The 22,016-nt window shown below is 33.3% G+C and overlaps 1 protein-coding gene across 2 annotated transcripts; it reads left to right on the top strand.

The window, feature by feature from the left end:
• Positions 1 to 9,550: 9,550 nt before the first annotated feature.
• LOC112035960 (uncharacterized) lies at positions 9,551 to 20,893 on the top strand. Of its 2 annotated transcripts, none has more exons than XM_065766082.1 (10): positions 9,551 to 9,795; positions 11,491 to 11,558; positions 11,744 to 11,769; positions 12,325 to 12,415; positions 16,205 to 16,300; positions 17,524 to 17,592; positions 17,908 to 17,966; positions 18,050 to 18,172; positions 20,318 to 20,389; positions 20,475 to 20,893. In XM_065766082.1, exons 1-10 carry the CDS (start codon positions 9,706 to 9,708, stop codon positions 20,537 to 20,539), a joined length of 759 nt encoding a protein of 252 aa, XP_065622154.1. In that variant the 5' UTR covers positions 9,551 to 9,705; the 3' UTR covers positions 20,540 to 20,893. The 2 variants fall into 2 exon arrangements, with proteins under 2 accessions (XP_065622154.1, XP_023924551.1); XM_024068783.2 differs by lacking the exons at positions 20,318 to 20,389; positions 20,475 to 20,893 and adding exons at positions 18,864 to 18,935; positions 19,021 to 19,421 and having other exon boundaries at positions 9,552 to 9,795.
• The last annotated feature ends 1,123 nt before the right edge of the window (positions 20,894 to 22,016 follow it).

Genomic DNA, 22,016 nt, shown 5'->3' with positions numbered 1-22,016 from the left:
TAGCAAGTTACGCTTATATCAAGATCAAGATAGAATTGAAGAAAGATGAGTGCAAAAATGCTCCTTATCGGGATAAGCAATTTACACTTATGTCCAAGAGTAAGATAGAATTGAAGAAAAAGGAGTGTAAATTGCTTATCGGGCTAAGCAATTTACACTTATGTCCAAGATCAAGATAGAATTGAAGAAAAATGAGTACAAGAATGTTTCTTATTGGACTAAGCAATTTACATTTATATCCAAGATCAAGATAGAATTGGAGAAAGATGAGTGAAAGAATGCTCCTTATTGAGCTAAACAATTTACGCTTATGTCCAAGAGCAAGATAGAATTGAAGAAAAAGGAATGCCAAACTTTTTCATGTTTAGGATTTTAGTTGTTTGGAGAGTTTGTTTTTGATGGTTTGTTGGGCCTATAAAAATAAGTTACAAATACATAGAGAAGTAAGATTGGATCAATTTTATGCGATCTTATAATTTTTCAAATTTTGAACTGAACTTATTAATCAACACGAATGCCAAAGGAAAACATGGAATGGATTTTTGACACAGGAAAAATGAGTCAACCTAAAATTCAACTCATGCAAAATAGTTTGTAAGAGTTTGACCCATTGATCCAATGAGCTAACATGTCGAAAGTCACTCGAAACAACATGATACAAATGAAGAGTATTAAATCACCATGTTGATCTGGATCAGTGGATCATCCAATTCATAAACATGTAAATTTATGAGCTTAGGCCAAATCTTGTTTAGTCCAATAACTAATAATATAGTTTATATATATATATATATATATATTATAAATAAAATAAAATAGGCATATGATGTGCATACACATTATGAAAAAAAAAGCGTATACACATTTTACGCCCTTTTTTTTATAATGGTATTTTGTCTTAATTTCTTCATATATATATATATATATATATATATTTATATATTATTGTTTGATTATTTCCTCCACCATCTCTTCTTCTTCTTCTTATTTTGTATTTTTTAGGGGTCATGGACCCCGACAACACAACCAAAACATAACATTTTACCGCAACTAATTTAATGATAGATATTATAAATATATTTATGATTGACACATTTATTTAATTTCTTTAATATTATTGCATTAACATGTAAAAATAAACTATTAATTGAATATGTCCCAGGATTATATCGTATTCATTTATATATATATATATAGTGTTCATGTATCATATGGTATATGATATGATATGAAACACCATACAGGCATTCTTCATTCTTTTATTTAAAAATATATATATATATTTAATTATTGACTTAACCATAAATGTTCTGATGCATATGTTAAAAGGAGAGATCATAAAAGATGTGAGATGATCTCACTCATCAATATGTGATTGTCCCGTTTGTAACCTAAAAGTTAGGTTCACCAGCCAAGCATGAGGTCAAGTGCTCAAATTGGGTTAACATCACTAATCACTTATGACTCCTCTGACTTGTTTTCTTTTATCTTTTTAAAATATTTTTCTTGAATTTTTTCCTTTCCTTTTTTTATATGTTTTAATATATAGAACTCAACTATTATTTATATAATTCAACTGACAACTTTTAGGAATCTTAAAGTATTAACTTCAAGAAATTATTCAATATATCAGGATGATCACATCAAAAATGTTTAGTAGTCCTCTCTCACAATAATATATGTATATGCATATACAAATACTATGTGTCTACATGAATGAGTATTTGATCCATAATCGAAACCCTAATTTTTTATTCCATGAGATTTGAATTGTCCTGGGGAGCTTTTCTGACAACCAATGTTTATTCAATATATCAGGATGATCACATCAAAAATGTTTAGTAGTCCTCCCTCACAATAATATATGTATATGCATATATAAATACTATGTGTCTGCATGAGTGAGTATTTGATCCATAATCGAAACCCTAATTTTTTATTCCATGAGATTTGAATTGTCCTGGGGAGCTTTTCTGACAACCAATGTTCCAATCTAATAAGGTTCTCAAATAAATTTGTTTCCTACTAAGAAATGTTAAATCTTTCACTTTTGTTCACCTCTAATGCAAAACTTGGTTCCACAAGAGGAAAATGCACTAAAATTTGGTATAAAAATTTGTTAACTTTTGTATTATATTTAGGGTCCGTTTGGATACTGCTTATTACTGAAAATTGAAAATTAAAAATTGAAAACACTATAGTAAAATAATTTTTAAATGTGTGAATAGTATTGTGGGACTCATTTTTAATGAAAATATTGCTAAAAAAGGAGGTTTGTGGGTCTTGTGAATAATGATTTTTAAGTCTTGGGCGTGATTTTTGGCTACTGTAGCCGTGGGGCCCACGGATTGTGGATGCGAGACATAGACGTCATCTCGCTTTGAAACGCTATATCCAAATGTTACCTTAACAGATCTTGCAATGCTTTTATACAATCCTCTTCCTCCATACGGTTACTTTTAAGACCGTTGATGTCTTCATTGCCATGGCTATCCACATCAAGTTCTTTGACTGTTACTTGTCAAATCTATTGTGAAAGGATTCATTGTAAGAATTTTATAGTGTTTCTTTCATTATAAAATTCGGTCAAATCTATAAATAACCATTGACTATAAAAATCTGTAAAAAGTTTTACAACAAAACTTTGTAAAACATTTTACAGTCACAATGTCACATAGTGACTCTCCTCCCTCTCATTGGTGATTGGGCCGCCGATCTTGATGGTTTGACCATCAATTTAGTGACTTGGCGGCACCGATTTTGGTGTTTTTTTAAGTTGAAAATTTTATGTTGCATGCACCAAACACCTAAAATTGTTACATTGTAAAATGTTTTCAGCAAAACAATAAGAGTGTCGTGAGGAGAGAAATTTGCATCTTGATTCTCCTTATAAATGAAAACAAGCAATACCCTTGAATTATAAGTTTCTTAACAGTTTACAGCTAACAAATGATATCTAGGCAATACAATTTTTACCTCACTATCCAATTAATTTATTTAGTAAGATTGTTGTATATGGTTCATCTAGTTTAGTTAAGTTGGAATTCTTTATTTTTTATTTCACATAAGGAACAATTCTAAAAAAGATTCATCTAGGAGCATTCATTCTTATCGGGCTAAGCAATTAACACCTATGTTCAAGATCAAGATACACTTATGTCCAAGGGCAAGATTAGAATTGAAGAAAAAGGAATGTGAAACTTTTTCTTGTTTACGATTTTGGTTGTTTGGGAGAGTTTGTTTGTATTGGTTTATTGGACTTATAAAAATAAGTTACAAATACTTAGAGAAGTAAGATTGGATCAATTTTATGTGATCTTATAATTTTTCAAATTTTGAACAGAACTTATTAATCTACACACGTGGGAGGGATTTTCTATCCAAGAAAAATGAGTAAACCTAAAATTCAGCTCAGGCAAAATAGTTTGTAAGAGTTTGACCAGTTGTTCCAATGAGCTAACATGTCGAAACAACATGATACATATGAAGAATATCAAATCACCATGTCGATGTGGATCATCTAATTCATAAACATGTAAATTTATGAGCTTAAGCTATATCTTGTTTAGTCCAATAACTAAATATATATATATATATATATAAATAATATAGGCATATAATGTGCATACACATAATAATAAAAAGGTGTATACACATTCTATGCCTTTTTTTTATAATGGTGTTTTCTTAATTCTCTTCATCTTTTTATTTTATTTTATTTTATTTTTCATATTGTTTGATCATTTTCGTCATCATCTCCTCCTCCTTCTCCTTTCTTTTTAGGAGTCTTGGACCTTAACAACACAACCAAAACATAACGTTTTAGCGTGACTAATTTAATGATATATATTATAAATATATTTATGATTGACACATTTATTTAAAATTTTTGAAAATTATTGCATAAATATGTAAAAATAAATTATTAATTGAATATGTCCCAGGTTTGTATCATATGGTACATGATATGATACGATATACCATTCACAATTTTTTTAATAAAAAAAAAACTTTTTAATTAATGACTTAACCTAAATGCTCTAATGCATATGTTAAAAGGAGAGATCATAAAAGATGTGGGATGATCCCACTCATCAATATGTGATTATCCCGTTTGTAGTGTAAAAGTTAGGTTCACCAGCCGAGCATGAGGTCAAATGCTCAAATTGGGTTAACATCGTTAATCACTTATGGCCCCTCTGACTTTTATTTATTTATAATATTTTGCTTGAATTCTTTCCTTTCCTTTTTATTTATGTTTTAATATATAGAACCCAACTATTCTTTATATTTTTCAAATGACAAGTTTTAGGAATCTTAGAGTATTAACTTCAAGAAATTATTCAACATATCAGGATGATCACATCAACAATGTTTAGTGGTCCTCTCACACAATAATATATGTGCATGTATATATAAATACTGTGTGTTTGCATGAATGAGTAATTGATCCACAATTGGAACCCTAGATTTTTTCTCCGATGATATTTGAATTGTTCTAGGGAGCTTTTCTAGCAACTCATGTTTGAATCTTTGATAAGGTTCTCTTGATAAATTTGTTTCCTACCAAGAAATGTTACATCCTTTCGCTTTTGTTCACCTCTAATGCAAAACTTGGTTCCACAAGAGGAAAATGCACTAAAATTTCATATAAAAATTTGTTAAAATTTGTATTATATTTAATAGATTTTTCAATGCTTTTGTACACTCCTCTACACAGCTGCTTTTATGGCCGTTGATGTCTTTATTGCCATTAGGGGTGAGCAGAAAGTCACTGGCACCGATTGTCCTGCACCGCCATTGCAACCGACCGACAAAGCTGATGTCGGCGATCGGAGTGCGAAGGGAGTTCTGATGCTGGTGCGGTGTAGTCACTGGAGCTGGAAATCTGAAACCGATATATGCCGAACAGAACCGATTACGGGTAGCTAAGCTATATGTTCTTCAGTTCTTCGTTCTCCCTCTACCCTTTCAGTCAAAAAAAGTTCTTCGTTCTCTCCCCAAGTTTGGTAATTGGTACACGTTCTGATTTTTTTTTTTTCATAAATTGTTGTCGTATGGGGGTGTTATTAAAAAAAAAAAAAAAAAAAAACAAAAACAAAAGCAAAACTGTGCCTTTTATGCTAGGTTTTCAGATTTTGCCCCTAGTATAAATTCATTCTTTTTGTCTCAGAATCCTTTAACTCTCTCTTTCTCGCTCGCCTCTTTGCTACTGCAACATTGAAGTTGTTGCTTAGTGCTCACCCCTTGCCAGCCTGCCGCAACACGTTGGTGAGTTTCATAGTCACAAAAAATTAATCTGTTTCTTCTCTCTCTCTATTCTCTAAGTCCACGAGTACTGACATTTTTTTTTTTTTTTTTTTTTTTTTTTTTTCCAGCAATTTGATTTTGAGGGAGATTGAGAGAGCTATCACTCTTCAATCATTCATTGATAAAGATTTTGAGCTATAATCACTAATGATTCAAAATATTGTTTAGTATTTTCAAAAAAAAAAATTTCAGTATTTTTGTATTTTTATTTTTATATTTTTTGACTTGGGAATTTTGAGCTAGTTAGTGGAACTACTATGGTACTGCCATACTACCTATTAGGCAGTGGCTTTTGTTTATTTGTTATAGTATATGTTCATTGTAAAGCATTTGTTTGGTCAAAAAAATTATTTATTTATTTATTTTTACATGGAAGTCGATATTAATCTTATTTGCATTACATTCTGATTGTAGTTGTTTAGGTTATATATATTGAGATTGAGTAATGTATATTGTTAGTGACTGATTGAGTAAGGAGTTATTATGGTATAACCACATAAGTATGAGTTGGAATATGTTTTTGTGTGTTGGCTGGATGTAGAAAAATATTATTAGGCATTCTTACCTTTTTTTTTTTTTTAATTTGACTTTTCTTTTGCTTCTATTTTATGCGTGACTAGATTTTTGATGGCTTGCTAAATAAAAAAACAGATTGCATTTACTTGGAATCTTGAATAGGTTGATATATTGATATTGGGCTTGAAAGCCCAATTTTTTTATTATTAAAAAAATGTTTTTTTTTTGAATATTTCAAACCGACTAAACAGACCGCAAAAAACCGCACCGCTATAGGTTAGAAAACCGACCCTAGGCGGTGTGCATCGGTTTCAATTATGAAAAAACCGATCTCTATCGGTTCGGTAATAAATTTGGAAAAAAACTCCCTACCGAACCGCCACACCCCTAATTGCCATGGCTTTTCACATCAAGTTCTTCGACTGTTGCTTCCTTGTCAAATATGTTGTGAAAGGATTCATTTGTATAAAGTAGTTAGATCTCCCTCACCACCAGTCCAGTCCTCTCTCACTTTCAATTGGTTTGCTAATGGTGGCAATAATCACTACATGTCTACATCCCCTAATTATTGGTTCTGATATGTTACTTACCTTCTTGTTGACGAGTTAAAATTAGAGATTTAAACAAAGATAAAAGAGGAGGGCATTAACGATGAATGATTTTGATGGCAGTGGAGAGGGAATCCTAAGTCCCAAGTCCATGTTCTTCATGGAAAACTAGTTTAACCAATTAATTAAAATGTTGAGTTGTGTTTTTTAAGTGCTAAATTGGGCTTATAATTGTTGAATTAGTTTTTTATTTATTGATGTGGCTTAATTCTTTTGGACCATTGTACAATATTGTAGGATAAATGCTTCCAATTTTTGCGGGGGGGGGGGGGGGGGGAATGTTGCTAAGATGAAATAAATTAAGTTGCTAACTGGCGTGGAAGGATATGTTTGTAAATAGGGTATGGAGTATTAAAAGAATTAAAAGATTTTGTTTAGATGTTAACCCCAAAACAAATGGAAAAGGCTATTTGTCAATTCCTATATTAATGGCGGTCGATTTTAGGGGATTCTAGCCTTTTGCCCCTATTGGGCAAAATATTTGGCAATATACCCTTGTTTCCAAACTATATAGGTTCGTGCCCTTATTTTGAAACTTGATTAGTTTAAAATCGAGTTATACCAAATGAAACTTAAAATAAAAAAAAAAAAAAAAAAAAAAAACTTGCATGGAACTCGAGTTCCATACCTGTAGTGGCCTTTTTTTAGTGCTATAGTGGTGTTTTTTAGTGCTATGGTGGTGTTTTACATGGAACTAAGTTCCATGCAATTTTTTTTTTATTTTTTTATAAGTTTCTTTGGCATATCTCAAGTTCCATGCAATTGAGTTTTTCATTGAAACTTGATTTTATTAAAATCAAGTTTCAAAACAGGGGGACGAACCTATATAGTTTGGAAATAAGGACATATTGCCAAATATTTTGCTTAAAGGGGCAAAAGGCTAGAATCATTGTTGATTTTATTGTTTAAGGGGATTGTAAATTACCCAATAAATAAAGTGAGAAAATGTAATTTGCACATTTTTAAGGGTACACTATAAACATGACAATATGTCTAAAGCCACAAAATTTTCACAAATGTGGAGATTGTAAGTTGTTATTAATAAGTAAAAATTTATATCAATGGAGAATTCAGATAACAACCAGTAAAAACATGTCAACTCAATTGTTATGAAAATTGTTATTTTGTAGCATTACCCAGCACATGACATCTCAAAGAGAGATTAGATTGAGTAGGAATTCCAAACTTTTGAGGATCATCCAAACCCCAGTTAGGTTTTGTAAATGTCAGAATGCAAATCTTAGGATCCAATTACATTATTCATTGCATTCCTTGTATGACACAAATTTCTTGCCTCCATTCAAATTTCAATATCTAGCAAAAGTTAGGGAGAAAATCGATCCCACGACAAGTATAAAATTGAGGGAATTGAGGAAGCAAAAAAGACATGACTACACATCTCCAAAAACCTTAGTCCTTGTTTGGATTTTTTTTTTATTACTCATCACTTCTCACTCAATTTCCGTCACTTATCACTCATTACTCATCATTTAAAACACCCCACCCCGTTTAGCACCATCACTCACTTGTCATTACTCAATATTTTTCAACTATTTGTGGGCTCCATACCTGTAACTTGGTGTAGCTTTTACTTTTTTTTTTTTTTTCAACCGCCAGTACCCAAACTCACCGAACCCAGTGAAAAAAAAAAAAAAAACCCTAGAAACCTGAACCTAGTGAAAAAAAAAAAAACCCCAACCAACGGACACCAGTGAAAGAAGAAGAAAAGAAAGAAAGAAAGAAAGAAAGAGCCAATGGAGACCATTGAAAGAAGAGGAAAAAGAAAGAAAGAAAGAAAGAACTCAGCCAATGGAGACCAGTGAAAGAAGAAGCAAAAAAAAAAAAAGAAAAAAAAAAGAAAAAGAAAGAAAGAACCTAGCCAATGGAGACAGTAGAGAAGAAAGAGAAAAAAAAGGGTCAAAAGTTGCGGCTGACCCTAACATGACAGTGGGTCCCTCTATGTGTGTTTAATTACAAAAATGCCATTGAAAACAGAGTTATGAAAACTGAAAACAGTTAAAATGTGTTTTCAATTTCCATAACTCATCACTTAAAAATCAGAGAATTGAGTGATAGAAATAAAAACTGGAAATAGAGTTATTGAAATCCAAACAAACTTTTGAGTCATGGGTCACACCATTTTTGAGTTATGAGTTATGAAAATAGAGTTATGAGTTATGAAAACTAGAAATCCAAACACCCCCTTAGCCTCCTTAAAAACTAGTAACTTATTTATGAATAGGCATAAGAGAGTCCTATGCTAGCAAACCATGGTGAACTATTTGATTTCTTTCATTCGTCCTTGTAGATACTTGTGGACTTGAGTAAGCTCATTCACTTGTATTGATTTAAAAAAAAAAAAAAAAGGACTTTTCCCCTAATAAGTCATTAGGATGTGGATTCGCACCTTTTAAAAAGGCGATCTCTGTATACTTTGAGCTATATGCAGCCACACATGGAAATTCTTATAAATCTAAACAAAAAACCCTCATAATTATAAGTTATTACCTTGAACCAAACACTACCTTAAGATGCTAACAAATTTTGTAACTGATAGATCGTCTTGGTGTGCATTTGCAAGCAACTTCTTATCATGCTGGAAGTGGTTAAAGTATAATTGCATTTAGAAAAAAAAAGAAGAAGAGGTTTTTTTAAAAAGAAAAACTTTGATGCGGTCGATTGTGAGTATTGGAAAAAAAAAAAAAAGTAACGGGTCTTTGTGAAAGCGATTGTTCACCACCTTGATAAGTAGTGGCTAAACTTATGACAAATAGTGTGGATTGTGTGGTCTATTGGTCTTAGAAGAATTGTTTTTTACTTTAAGGGATTGGCTTCATAGTTCTCAAGATTTCATGATATTCATGAGATCCTGGATTCAAAACTTCTTACTAACATCTTGGGGCCACCTCATAGGATTTTTTCCGTTCATGTAAGACAGGGAACTACATACACCTGAGGGAATAATTAGATAATATTTTTGTTTGTCAAAAGAACTTTATTTTTTATTTTTAAGGTAATTACGCAAATAATCAACCAAAACTTGGGCCCTAGCCGAAGTCCAATTCCAACCGAAAATCCATCTATATGATTAAAAAAATTTAGGCCCAAACTTTACTTGCTCATAGGTCGTCGTCGTTTTTACGTTTCCTTCCTCATCATCCGAACTCAACACACAGAAAGAGAGAGAAATCTGTGGAAATTTCACAGATCATCTTCGATCAAAGAAGAAGAAGAAGCAAAAAAAAAGAAGACGAAAAAGAATCAAAAGGAGATGTTGCCCACAGTCTCGAAAGGGCGCTCGCAGTCCTCTTCATCTCGAGCTAACCCCATGTTCCCTCAGTACCTCCGTCGAATTGTCAAGGTCTCTCTCTCTCTCTCTCACTCTCAAATTTTCATTCTCTTTTCGGATCTGATTTCCACGCCTATCGAATTTCCAATTATCACAGAATTGATTGAAATATCCACGTTCGTGAACTCGATCCACGAATACTACACACTGTCTAACTATCATTGGCGTTTGATCTAATTCTTTGTGAATGTGCTTTTGATTTTTTGACTGCTTAGCAAAACGCTGTGTTTCTATCTATGAGCTTTGAATTTTGTTCTTTTATTCGGTTCAAGGTTTCGAATGCTAAAGCTCAGCTGAACTATCTTTTTGCATATGATTACTTGCAGTCACTAGTACATTTAATTGTGTCAGTTATTTGTATTATCAACATAGAAACATTATGTGAACGACATGATTGATGTGATTCAATAATTTTCTTGATATCGCATTTTCCTTTTTGTCATGTTAGTAAGTGCAAACATCATGATTCATGTGATTCAATAACTCGTGAACTGTTTTATTTCTTTATGGCTTTATAGTGGATAAGTTCAATTTGTATGTAATGTTTACCCTAGTCTGTTTTGGGTAGCGGAAAATGCGTGCACTGATAGCGCAAATCTACAGTCTGAGAAAATGAAAAATGCAGATTCTTGATGCTTTTGTAGATCTTAGGGCTTTTGTAGATCTTAGGGTTTTTTTGGCGTGCTGCCAATTAGAGCGCCGGGATAAGACCCTACGAAACAACACATGATTAGAGTGATGCCATTTTTAGAATAGCATTGCTAGTACCATAACATTTTACATTACTTTTGCCACAACTTGCCACATGGCGAGTTGTGAGTGGTGGAGAAAAATCGGTGGGTCTATGTGGGTTCACATCTCCACCACTGGCAGCTTGTGGCAAAAGTTGTGTAAAACAGTACTAGCATTGCTCTTTTTAGAGGGATGCATGATTTACATAGAAGTAAACCTGAAATGGTTAAATATAGAAGAAGTTCAAATCCAGGTTTTAGTGATGGAAATGTTAACTATTTACCACTAGGATACAGTGAATTGCTTTATTCTACTGTGACATTGTTTGCTTGGTTGCTTTGAGGGAACCAAAAATGGACTACTTTGAGGGAGTCCATAGTCCTCCAAGTTAGATTAGCTAACAATTTGTAACCTATAAAATCATGACTTCCAATTAGATAAAAAATGAATACTAGCTTCCTATGATCTATCAATAAAACTAATCATAATTCATCCTATTCCAAACTAATCTAATTGATCCTAATCCAATCTAATTTATATGAATCAATAAAACACATCTCGATCATTATTTATCCAATAGTAATTAAAATAGATTAGGCTCATAATGGACATAATATGGATGCTCTTTTAATAATACCCAACAAAGAGCATAAGATAAGAGAATTCCCACATTTTTAACTCTATAATAATGATTATACATGTATACCAACACATATAAGATGCTCCTAGTCCTGAGACACTTTTGTGTCCATTTGTTGTCAGGTTTCCTTGCTAGACTTGTTTCATTTTCAACTTGATTCTTTGAGAACATTGCTGGACTGTTGGTTATGAAAACATTTCTTCTTCTTCTTCTTCTTCAGGGCAAAGACATTGTGTTTGAACTCATTTGATACTTGCACTTGATCACTCATATATTTAATTAAACTTGTTTGATTTTCTCATCAATTTATTTTTGCTTTTGGTTGCTTGATTTAGTGGCAACAAATGGATATTGAATATACCTTTTGGCAAATGCTTCACCTATGCACCTCACCAAAAGTTGTGTAAGTATCTGTGCTTAGGCTCCTCAGTATTTTTCACCTTTTCTATCAATACTATTCTTACTATTAATAGTAGTTACCCTTTTCATGCATTTTTATTAATGCTGTGGATCAGATGTTTGTGTTTATTAATGAACAACATTTTATTAACTGTGTATTTTGCATGTTGAACTTTACAATGGATGTAGCTATCAGCACACCAAGTATCACAAGCGTAAGTCCACTTTCCATGGAATGGTCATTTACTAGCTGTCATCTGGTTTGTGTTGATGAATCTTTCAGTGCTGTAGAGTTAGATTGTGGTATCTGGCTACTATAATCGTCTAACTGACTATACTTGTGTTTATCTGGATTGGTTGTTTTCTAATTAACAGAATGTTCAAATGCACTAACAGTTTGCAATTGTCAACAATATATCTCAATGATTTGAAAGTGAGGAAAATCAGATACCTGGTTTAATAATAAAGAATTTTAAGTTCAAACTAAACCTTTTTTGTTATATACTTCTCTTTTTGGTGTTTAGTTGCTTCAAGTCAGTTGTGTCTCTTAAGTGGTTAGGGCTTTTATATTATCTTAAAATATATAATGGAGAAGATCGTTTAGTTATCAAATATATAGGAGTGAGTAAATGCATTTGTAAAATTGTCTACTGGTTGGCATTTTGTACTTTCTTAATTACAGTGACTGTAAACTCTGGGCATGTGGTAGTATGCTTTATTTCTTATAATTTTGATACAACTGAGAAGTTTACCTCTGCTTTTGATCCCAGAAACTAAGAATCAATGGGCACGTGATGATCCTGCTTTTGTTGTGATCTGCAGCTTTCTGTTGACAGTTGCAACATTGGCTTACTGTGCTGCGTAAGTTTCCAGATACTTGCTTTCTCTGGCTAGTATTTTTGTGTAACAAAGTAGTGACAGAAATATCAATTTTGGAAACTGAGTTACTCATTTGTTTAGCTGATTGAGATCTATAAACGTAGGAAAGATGTTCATATTACAATCTGATGCAAGAAATGTGTAGATTTCAGCATTTTATTGGGATTTAATGGTTGTGGTTTGAATTAAAATGGTCAAGTATTTGGTAGCAATGGGTTTTGAACGAAACCAAGGCTTATTAGTAAGCTTGATGTACTGTGAACAGCTTTGGTTAACTGCAAAAGCACATTTCAGATCTTGCTTTTCTGATTTTAGGAAGAATAAGGATAACAACTTTTGGCCCTTGTAGCCAAGTAATATTTTTACACTTTTTTATAAGCATGCCTTGGGTCAATCTGTTATGAGTTGGAGATTATGGGGGTAATAGTTTGTCTATAATTTGTCAACTGAAAGAGAAAAATAAAAAGAGGGGGGGGGGGGGGGGGTGTAAAAACTCACAGTTTAAGAAAGAGGGCAGTACACCCACAAAGGACCTCCAAAGCTGCTGCAAATTTCTCTTTGTTGTTCTTTGAAAAAATTGATAGATTAAGTTGCTTTACATTTAGCAGTGGCCGCTCCTTATTTAATAGGACTAGGAATTTTATTTTATTTTATTATAGAAACTACAGAAGACCAAATGTAAAGATTTGACACACAACTAGTCTCAAAAAATGGGCCATTGATACAATGCAGACAAGTAAACTGGAGAATTACCACCTAAGTATCCCCCCAACCCAAAAAAACAAGAACAAAAACCACACACACAAAATGTATGAAAATTTGTGACCCTATAATATTCATACGCGCAAAGAGTCAATATGGCATTTTCAATGTAGTGTTTTTTTTAACCCAAGTCTCAAGATGAATTATCAAAATAAATAAATAAAGTCTCAAGATTTATTTTTTTGATAATTAATAAAATTTTATTAATAGAAAGGTTACTTCGTGCTGAGGATGATGAGCACCCCATAACCTTTTTTTTTTTGATAAGTAAGAAAAGAATATTATAAATAAAAGAATAGCAAGAGAAGCACAAAAAGTTCACGGTAGTGAACAAAGGAAAAAAGGAAAAAAAAGACAGAAGCAGCCCCTAAACTATTCTAATAGATGAAAGAAAATCCAAAAGGGTAGAACAATCTGAATAGCCCCAACAACGAGACCAATCAAAGAGGGTCTGCTGGCAATACTCTAATAACTGAACCACAGTATTCCCCTCATCCTCAAAAGACCACCGATTCCGTTCAGTCCAAATAGTCCACATTAAACAACCTGGAACCATATCCCAAATACCAAAGCTATGCTTCCCAAGCCAATGATACCAGCAAAATAATAAGTCCACTACTGAACCGGGCATAACCCATTCCATCCCAAACAACCGAAGCATATACATCCACAAAGAATGAGCTATCGGACAAAAAAGTAACAGGTGATCCACAGATTTTGCATTGTAGCAACACAAACAACAACGATTCGCCAAAGGGTGATCACGAAGCATAAGGTTATCCAAAATTAGAATCTGACCATGGGCTGCTATCCACAGAAAAAAATCCACCCTTTTAGGAACCTTAACTTTCCAAATTCCCTTCCAAGGGAAAGTGGAAGGAGCTGCATTTCGAATCTTATGATAAAAGGACCGAGTATCAAACTTTCCATTGCCATTAAGATCCTAACAAAGTCTGTCACACCTTCCATCCTTAGGAATTCGGGTTTGGATGAAATGAGGAAAGGAGTAGGAAGCCACTACCTCCCAATCATTGAAGTCCCTGTAAAAACTTAAAACTCCACACTTTGTCATTATCACCCATTGGAGGGCTTAACACCTCAGAAATACAAGCCTTCTTCTTAGCAGAACACAAAAATAACTGAGGATAAAGAATTTTGAGAGGAACATCACCAGTCCACTTATCATGCCAAAAAAGAATATGAGAACCATCCCCACCCCAAAAGAGAAATGCTTAGCAAAAGATTTCCACCCTTCACTAATACTCCGCCATAACCCACAACCATGAGCCCTACTACAAGATCTAGTGCACCAACCCCCTTTTCCTTCCCCATATTTCATGGCAATGACCCTTTGCCACAGATGCGAGGTTTCATGGCCATACCTCCAAACCCATTTCCCTAATAGGGCTTGATTAAAAGGCGCCAACTTCTGAATTCATAAAAGAAATAAAAAAAATTTATGCACAAAACTTAAGTGATTCTGTGAAATATAGAATGGTTTTTGTATTTGTATGACCCCATACATGAGACCAAGCAATGATGCCAACTGATTCTTTGATCTGTTATCCTCAGAAGTATGGTTATCTTATTTCACTCCTACAATGTCAACATCAACATAAAGGGACAAAGTCCAGATGTATGATGAGTGCGTCCCAAACTGATTCATCCTCCCAAACAAAAGGCCAGCCATCCTCATTGGTAACCCCTGTTGGACCCCAAAAGTTCTAAATACATAAGTCATAGGCTATATCACAATGAATCAACAAATGGTTTATTGTCTCTCCATTGCACTAGTACATGCAACACCATTCAACTAAGGTAAATCCTCGCTTGATAAGATTATCACAAGTCCCCTAGTCTGCTGTCCAAACAAAGAGTGAGACCTTCTTAGGGCATTTATGCACAAAACACTCTTCTAGGGAAAAGAATTAGCTGTTGCACCTTGGATAGCCTCATGATTAGAGCCAACTTTAAAACCACCACTCCCTTTCAATATCCATATCGTCTCATCACACCCTTCCACATAGGAATATTGGAGTGTAGAAGATCCATGAAAGAATTGACTGACTCTCAACTCCTTAACATGAAATCCTCTTTGAAATCTCACTCTCCAAACACAACCTTCCCCTCCTATTGGGCTATCAATGACTGAATGGATTGAGGGATTGCAATCAAGTGGGCAAGCATATAGGCCAGGGTACAACTCTTTTAGGGAATGACTCCCATTCCATGCATCCCAATACTTTACACAAATACCGTCCCCCACCTCAAACAACACGTATTGTTGCAAAGTGCCCCATCCTGCCTCAAAACTCCTCCAAGGATACACCCATGAGGTCCCCTAGCTAAACTCAAAGTCCAACCACCCTATTCCTTTCCATATTTTGTAGCAGTAAACCCGTTTCCATAAATGTCTTACCTCATTCCCTGTCATAACCACTTTCCCTATAGGGCTTGATTAAAACTCCCTGTCCTCTGAATCCCCAAACCACATGTAGCAATAGGAGAACAAAATATGTCTCATGCCACCAAAGAGAACTTAAACCTCTCATTCAAGGCACCCTAAAATATTCTCTGCAACCTCTCCAACCTTTTAACCACACTAGTAGGAATAGTAACGAAAGAGAGATAATAAAATGGTAAACTCAAAAGCGTACTCTTTAATGGCCACCCTTTTGACAGATAAGGTTTCTTCCAACCTGATAGTCTACAATAGACTTCACTTTCTCAAAAATAGAATTGCACACCGATTTCGCCTTAAAAGAAGCTCCTAAAGGCATCCCAAGATAAGTCATTTGGTAATCTCCCAATTTTACAACCAAGAATATCAGTTAATTCTGCCAACACCATTCTGATATAATGTAATTACTCGGTATTAGCATCACAAAATAAGAGATTTAATCTTATTTATATGTGTAAGATATTACTCCTAGATTGCTCAATCAATTTCTGCATCATAACTTCTACAAACTGTGTTGATTCTAGTCTTGTTATCTTTCTTTATTTCAGGTATGACCATAGTGCTGCACATGCTGTTTATGTTGTTATCTCAGTATTGCTTTTCCATTTTTTAGTAACCGGAGTAGTTCTGGCTACATGTTGTTGGTAAGAGCACTTCCTACTAAATAATATTTGATTCTTTCTTGTGTCTTATCTCTTAATTGTGAATTTGTGATGCTGATATTTGTGGAGGTGCTTACTGTTCCTAGACACTATTAGCTTTATAAAGCATGATATATTGCAATGTTTTTATCTGGTGCTTCTAAATTTGCTGAGACTAGTCTGTTTGTGGTGATATTTGATCAACATTCATCTCTTTTTCTCTTAAAAATCATGAGAATTATTAGTGGTTTATATATAGCCAATTTTGAAATTTGAGTCCCTTATTAAAAAAAAATTGGATTTTGAAATTACTTGGGCACCAATGGTGTGAATCACTCTGATTTGCTTTTACATTACTCGATATGTTGTCATGGAAGATGCGTAACTGGAGCTTACATTACTGATTGAGATCAGAGATCCACTCTACCCAGGCTCCGAGAGTTTTAGTACTTCCCAATTTTGATATTTGTTTCTTTTGATCTTATGCAGACTTTTTGCTAATTCTAGCCAAATTTATTCATGTACATATTTTATTTAGATGGTCTATGCTGCCTAATTGTTACAAGGTTGGCATAACCATTGGGTTGATGTTTTCCCCAATTGCACAGGATTGTATGGGATGTGGACTGTGTGCTGTTGGGCTGATTCAGGTCCCTTGAATGACATGCACTGACAGTCAGTCCTCTGCTATAACTGCAGAGGCTATGGTTGCCTGGCTATTGATGTAAGCCAGGTTGAGTTGTCTGGTTATTTGAGAGTCTGAACAGCATCTGGTTCAGGCAATAACTATGGACTAATAGTTTGTTAGGGTAAGACAACAAGATAAATAGTTGTGCAGTAATGATTGTGACGAAATAGTTATGCATGAGAAGTAATGATTGTGACGAAATTGCTATGATATGTTCTGAAATCTATGTTGAATCCAGGTCTTTGTAAATTAAAGAATTGGCAGTAATAATTCTTTTTTCACCTATAATAATATAAGTACTCATTTGAAGAAATATGATTTTTTTGGGGCTAATATTTGATCTTTAAAATATTTATAAAAAATATTTAATCTTTAAAATAATTTATCTAGTAATTTTACAATTAGGTAGGAAAATGGGGTTGACATACATTTTAAAATGATTGCTTTTGGTACCTTACTATAGTGCTTCTAGTTTCTTAAAGATAGAAATGATGCTGTGCAGTATTGTAATGACAAATGCATCTCAATGTCCATGCAGGTTCCTGACTAATTCTTACCTTCGCGAAGAGGCTCCCAACAGTCATGTGGTTGAGCAACGGGTTGAATGGCAAGTTGGGAAAATTTTGCTTCGTGATTCATTACAAGTTTAATTCGAATTTCGGTTCAACCAAGTTTATCCTGAAAATAAATCATCAGTTTTTTTTTTTTTTTTTTTTTTTTTTTTTTTTTTTTTTCCCTGTCTGAAAAATATACACTTTTTCATTGTTTTTATGTTTTGATAATATTGAATTAATTGTTTTTTCAATATTAACGTTTCTCTATTTCAAAATATTTTTTTGCACATAATTTTGCATTCACTTCTGCCTTCATTATGTACTTTAAAATCTAATTAATTGCTTTGTGCTGAATTTTTTGGTTGTAGGCTGTACGCTTTTGATGTTCATTGCAACTCTTTCTTCCCAATGTTTGTTTTGCTTTATGGTAATTGCTTCTTAAATATGTGTCTTGTTCTTTAGTTTCAACCTTGGTTAATGGCTCTTACTGATCTCTCAGTTTTGTGGCAGTGATACATTACTTTCTGTCACCTCTTTTGGTTGCCCATGGCTTCATTCCCATATTGCTATCAAACCTGCTTTACATGGTGGCTGGTTCCTACTACCATTATCTCAACTTTTTAGGTTATGATGGTAAGCTAAATCTTTTGTTCTTGCTTTTTCGCTTTCAATCCTATCTTTTGTTCTTGCTTTTTCGCTTTCAATCCTTTCTCTGTTCTTTGTTTTTTTTTTCTTCCATTTTCCTTTGGGGGAGAAAGGGAACTAGGCCCCGTGCAGGGGTGGGGGAATAAACGAGGAATATCTGGTTCCAGATGGTGCTTCATGTAATAGGTGTCATCACTATGAACAGATCTCAGTGTTTGATCCGTTGCTTATTTGAACATAGTGAAATTGTATTGGAATTGAGTACAAAAGCAGTCTTGTGTCTTGCTGAGATGATCAAATTTGATCAATTTCCAAACAGTGCAATCAAAATTTGTCATTTGATGTATGAAAAATGTTGAGTGGCGGTTAGGCTAAAATTTACCTTTTTCTATGGTAAAGATGGCTAGTGTTGCATCTTCCTTGAATATCATTCCTGAGCCTGCATCATTTTCTATGGATATTTGGAATTTAGCTTTTAGAATGATTTTTAAACCAATGTGGTTCCATGGCATGTTTTAGTGGATTATTTATTTCATTCTGTATACAAAATTAATTAATTTGAAATTCTTGTGGCTGAAACACATCTTATCAACTTGTTTGCCTGGATTTGGCATTTAATTTTACACATGGAGACTAAATCACCTGTGTAAATTGAGGTGTGATATATTTTCTTTTGCAGTATTGCCTTTTCTGGAGAGGACCACTTTTTTCCTATATCCCATTGGTGCTGTTATTGTCCTTTCTCCTATTTGTAAGTGTTGAATGTGACTCCTGATTGTGTTTTTGTTTTGGATTCTATTTCTATTGCATCTGAATTTAATTCTTTTTCTTTGCAGTGATTTTGAGTGGCTTCAATCCTTCAAGATATTTAATGAACATGTACTTTAGTCAACGATTATGATTCAAAAAGGCTAACGGTTCAGGTAGCATATATAATGGGGTTTGGGGGCTAGTTCAGGGACTGCATAAACATGAGGAGGCATTGATGACAGTTTTGATTGTTTCTCATGAATGTGAAAGGAAAAGCACAACGCCGCATGAAACAACTTTTGGTGCTTTCTTTTTGGGCATCTTACTACTACAAAATGGAAGTTGGATTAGGTCAAGTCAGGGCAGCAAAGTGTATATTTAGTGATTGGGAATATTGATCAAAGGGATCTGTTGAATGTATTGATTTTTTTGTTTAACCTTCTTGTCACATCTGTGTTTTAATTAATATATATTTGGAAAACTCAAACTGCCAGCCCCATTTAAGTTTCTTCTTCTTCTTCTTCAATCTACATTAATCATGTACTCAGCATGCCTGCAATCGCAATGTGGGTTGTAGTATTTCACTTTTCTTAGAGACCTGCTGGTTATTGATCTTAAAAGCGAGAAAATGCCTTGCCACTGATTTTAGTTGTAATTTCGATGTTTTGGATGATTTGGTAAGTGTGATTGTTATGGTCAATCTGTTAGTTGTAACCTGACGATTTGGATGTTTTAGTTGTAACCTTCTAAGTCTGACCCAAGCCCTAAAATGCATAGATTCGTTTGTTATTCTCTAGTCAAAAAGATTAAAATTTAATTATATTAAAAAAGCTATATATATATATATATATTTTTTTTTTTTTTTTTTTTTTTTTTTTTTTCTATGGTAAAGATGTCAAGTGTTGCATCTTCCTTGAATATCGTTCCTTAGTCCACTTCATTTTCTATGGATATTTGGAATTTGTGCTTTTGGAATGATTTTTAAACCAATGTGGTTCCATGGCATGTTTTAGTGGATTCTTTATTTCATTCTGTAAACAAAATTAATTAAGGGTCTATTTGAATACTGCTTATTACTGAAAATTGAAAACATTGTAGCTAAGTAATTTTTAAATGTGTGAATAGTGTCGTGGGATCTAGTTATAAAGGTTTTTTTGTTGAATTCCATACTTGTGGGTCCTGTGAACAGTGCATGGGACCCATCAATTTTCAGCAAAACACAGAAACGCACGTTCAATGTGCGTTCCAAACACACACTAATTTGAGTTTCTTGTGGCTGAAACATGTCTTATCAACTTGTTTGCCTGGATTTGGCTTTTTAGTTTTACACACGGAGACTAAATCCCGTGTTTAAATTGAGGTGTGATATATTTTCTTTTGCAGTATTGCCTTTTCTGGAGAGGACCACTTTCTTCCTATATCCCATTGGTGCTGTCATTGTCCTTTCTCCTATTTGTAAGTGTTGAATGTGACTCCTGATTGTGTTTTTGTTTTGGATTCTATTTCTATTGCATCTGAATTTAATTCTTTTTCTTTGCAGTGATTTTGAGCGGCTTCAATCCTTCAAGATATTTAATGAACATGTACTTTAGTCAACGATTATGATTCAAAAAGGCTAACGGTTCAGGCAGCATATATAATGGGGTTTGGGGGCTAGTTCAGGGACTGCATAAACATGAGGAGGCATTGATGACAGTTTTGATTGTTTCTCATGAATGTGAAAGGAAAAGCACAACGCCGCATGAAACAACTTTTGGTGCTTTCTTTTTGGGCATCTTACTACTACAAAATGGAAGTTGGATTAGGTCAAGTCAGGGCAGTAAAGTGTATATTTAGTGATTGGGAATATTGATCAAAGGGATCTGTTGAATGTATTGATTTTTTTTGTTTAACCCTCTTGTCACATCTGTGTTTTCATTAATATATATTTGGAAAACTCAAACTGCCAGCCTTATTTAAGTTTCTTCTTCTTCTTCTTCTTCTTCAATCTACATATATATTAGGTAAATCATGTACTCAGCATGCCTGCAATCGCAATGTGGGTTGTAGTGTTTCACTTTTCTTAGAGACCTGCTGGTTATTGATCTTAAAAGCGAGAAAATGCCTTGCCACTGATTTTAGTTGTAATTTCGATGTTTTGGATGATTAGGTAAGTGTGATGGTTATGATCAATCTGTTAGTTGTAACCTGATGATTTGGATGTTTTAGTTGTAACCTTCTAAGTCTAACCCGAGCCCTAAAATGCATAGATTCGTTTGTTATTCTCTAGTCAAAAAGATTAAAATGTAATTATATTAAAAAAGCTATATATATATATATATATGTTTTTTTTTTCTTTAAGTCAGACAAAACAGATGGTTTGCTCAAACATTTCAACTTCAATGTGGCTGTTTGAAAAATTGCTCGAATGGCACCGAAAGACTAAAACTTTATATAATAAGATTTATAGTTGAAATTATATTATTTAGACTTTTACATCAGTTTTTTAAGTCCGTTTGGATAGAACTTATTTTATTGAAACTGAAAACTGAAAATATTATAGCAAAATAATTTTTAAATATGTAAATAATACTGTGGGACTCATATTTAATAAAAAAAATTGCTGAAAAGTGAAGTTTGTGGGTTCCGTAAATAGTGCATGGGACCCACGAGTGTAATGAAAAGTGGCTGAAAAGTCAGAAATATACAGCTACTATTCAATAGCATGAACAGTAACCGTTTGTCCTTTTGAAACGCGTGCTGCAGTAGGGGAAAAAAAAAAGAGAAGAAATGCAAACGCAAAACGCAACAGCCAGATCCAAACAGATACTTTATTTAAAAAGATTTATAGTTGAAATTATATTATTTAGACTTATACTATTTATAGTTGAAATTATATTGTTTAGACTTTTACATCCATATGTAGACTTTATATTATAAGATTTATAGTTGAAATTATGTTATTCAAGTTTATTAGATAAAATGAGTTTCGTTTAGCAGTTATAAAAATTAGATTCATGAATCTTTGAAATTATATATAATTTTTACAACTACTTGGAGTTTTATATTATCATTTACAAATAATAGTTAAATATTTTATATA

The sequence above is a fragment of the Quercus suber genome, unplaced genomic scaffold (genome assembly GCF_002906115.3).
Source record: "Quercus suber isolate HL8 unplaced genomic scaffold, Cork oak 2.0 scaffold_679, whole genome shotgun sequence".
NCBI lineage: Eukaryota > Viridiplantae > Streptophyta > Magnoliopsida > Fagales > Fagaceae > Quercus > Quercus suber.
The sequence above is the reverse complement of the archived record's forward strand: the minus strand, read 5'-3'. Positions and strand labels throughout refer to the sequence as shown.

What these genes read in the sequence shown, in the direction of transcription:
- LOC112035960 (XM_065766082.1), top strand. Translation starts at nt 9,706, where the DNA reads ATGTTGCCCACAGTCTCGAAAGGGCGCTCGCAGTCCTCTTCATCTCGA. An exon ending in ACATTGGCTTACTGTGCTGC is followed by an intron (nt 12,416 to 16,204) that starts GTAAGTTTCCAG and finishes TCTTTATTTCAG; the next exon opens with GTATGACCATAGTGCTGCAC. An exon ending in CAACTTTTTAGGTTATGATG is followed by an intron (nt 18,173 to 20,317) that starts GTAAGCTAAATC and finishes TTTCTTTTGCAG; the next exon opens with TATTGCCTTTTCTGGAGAGG.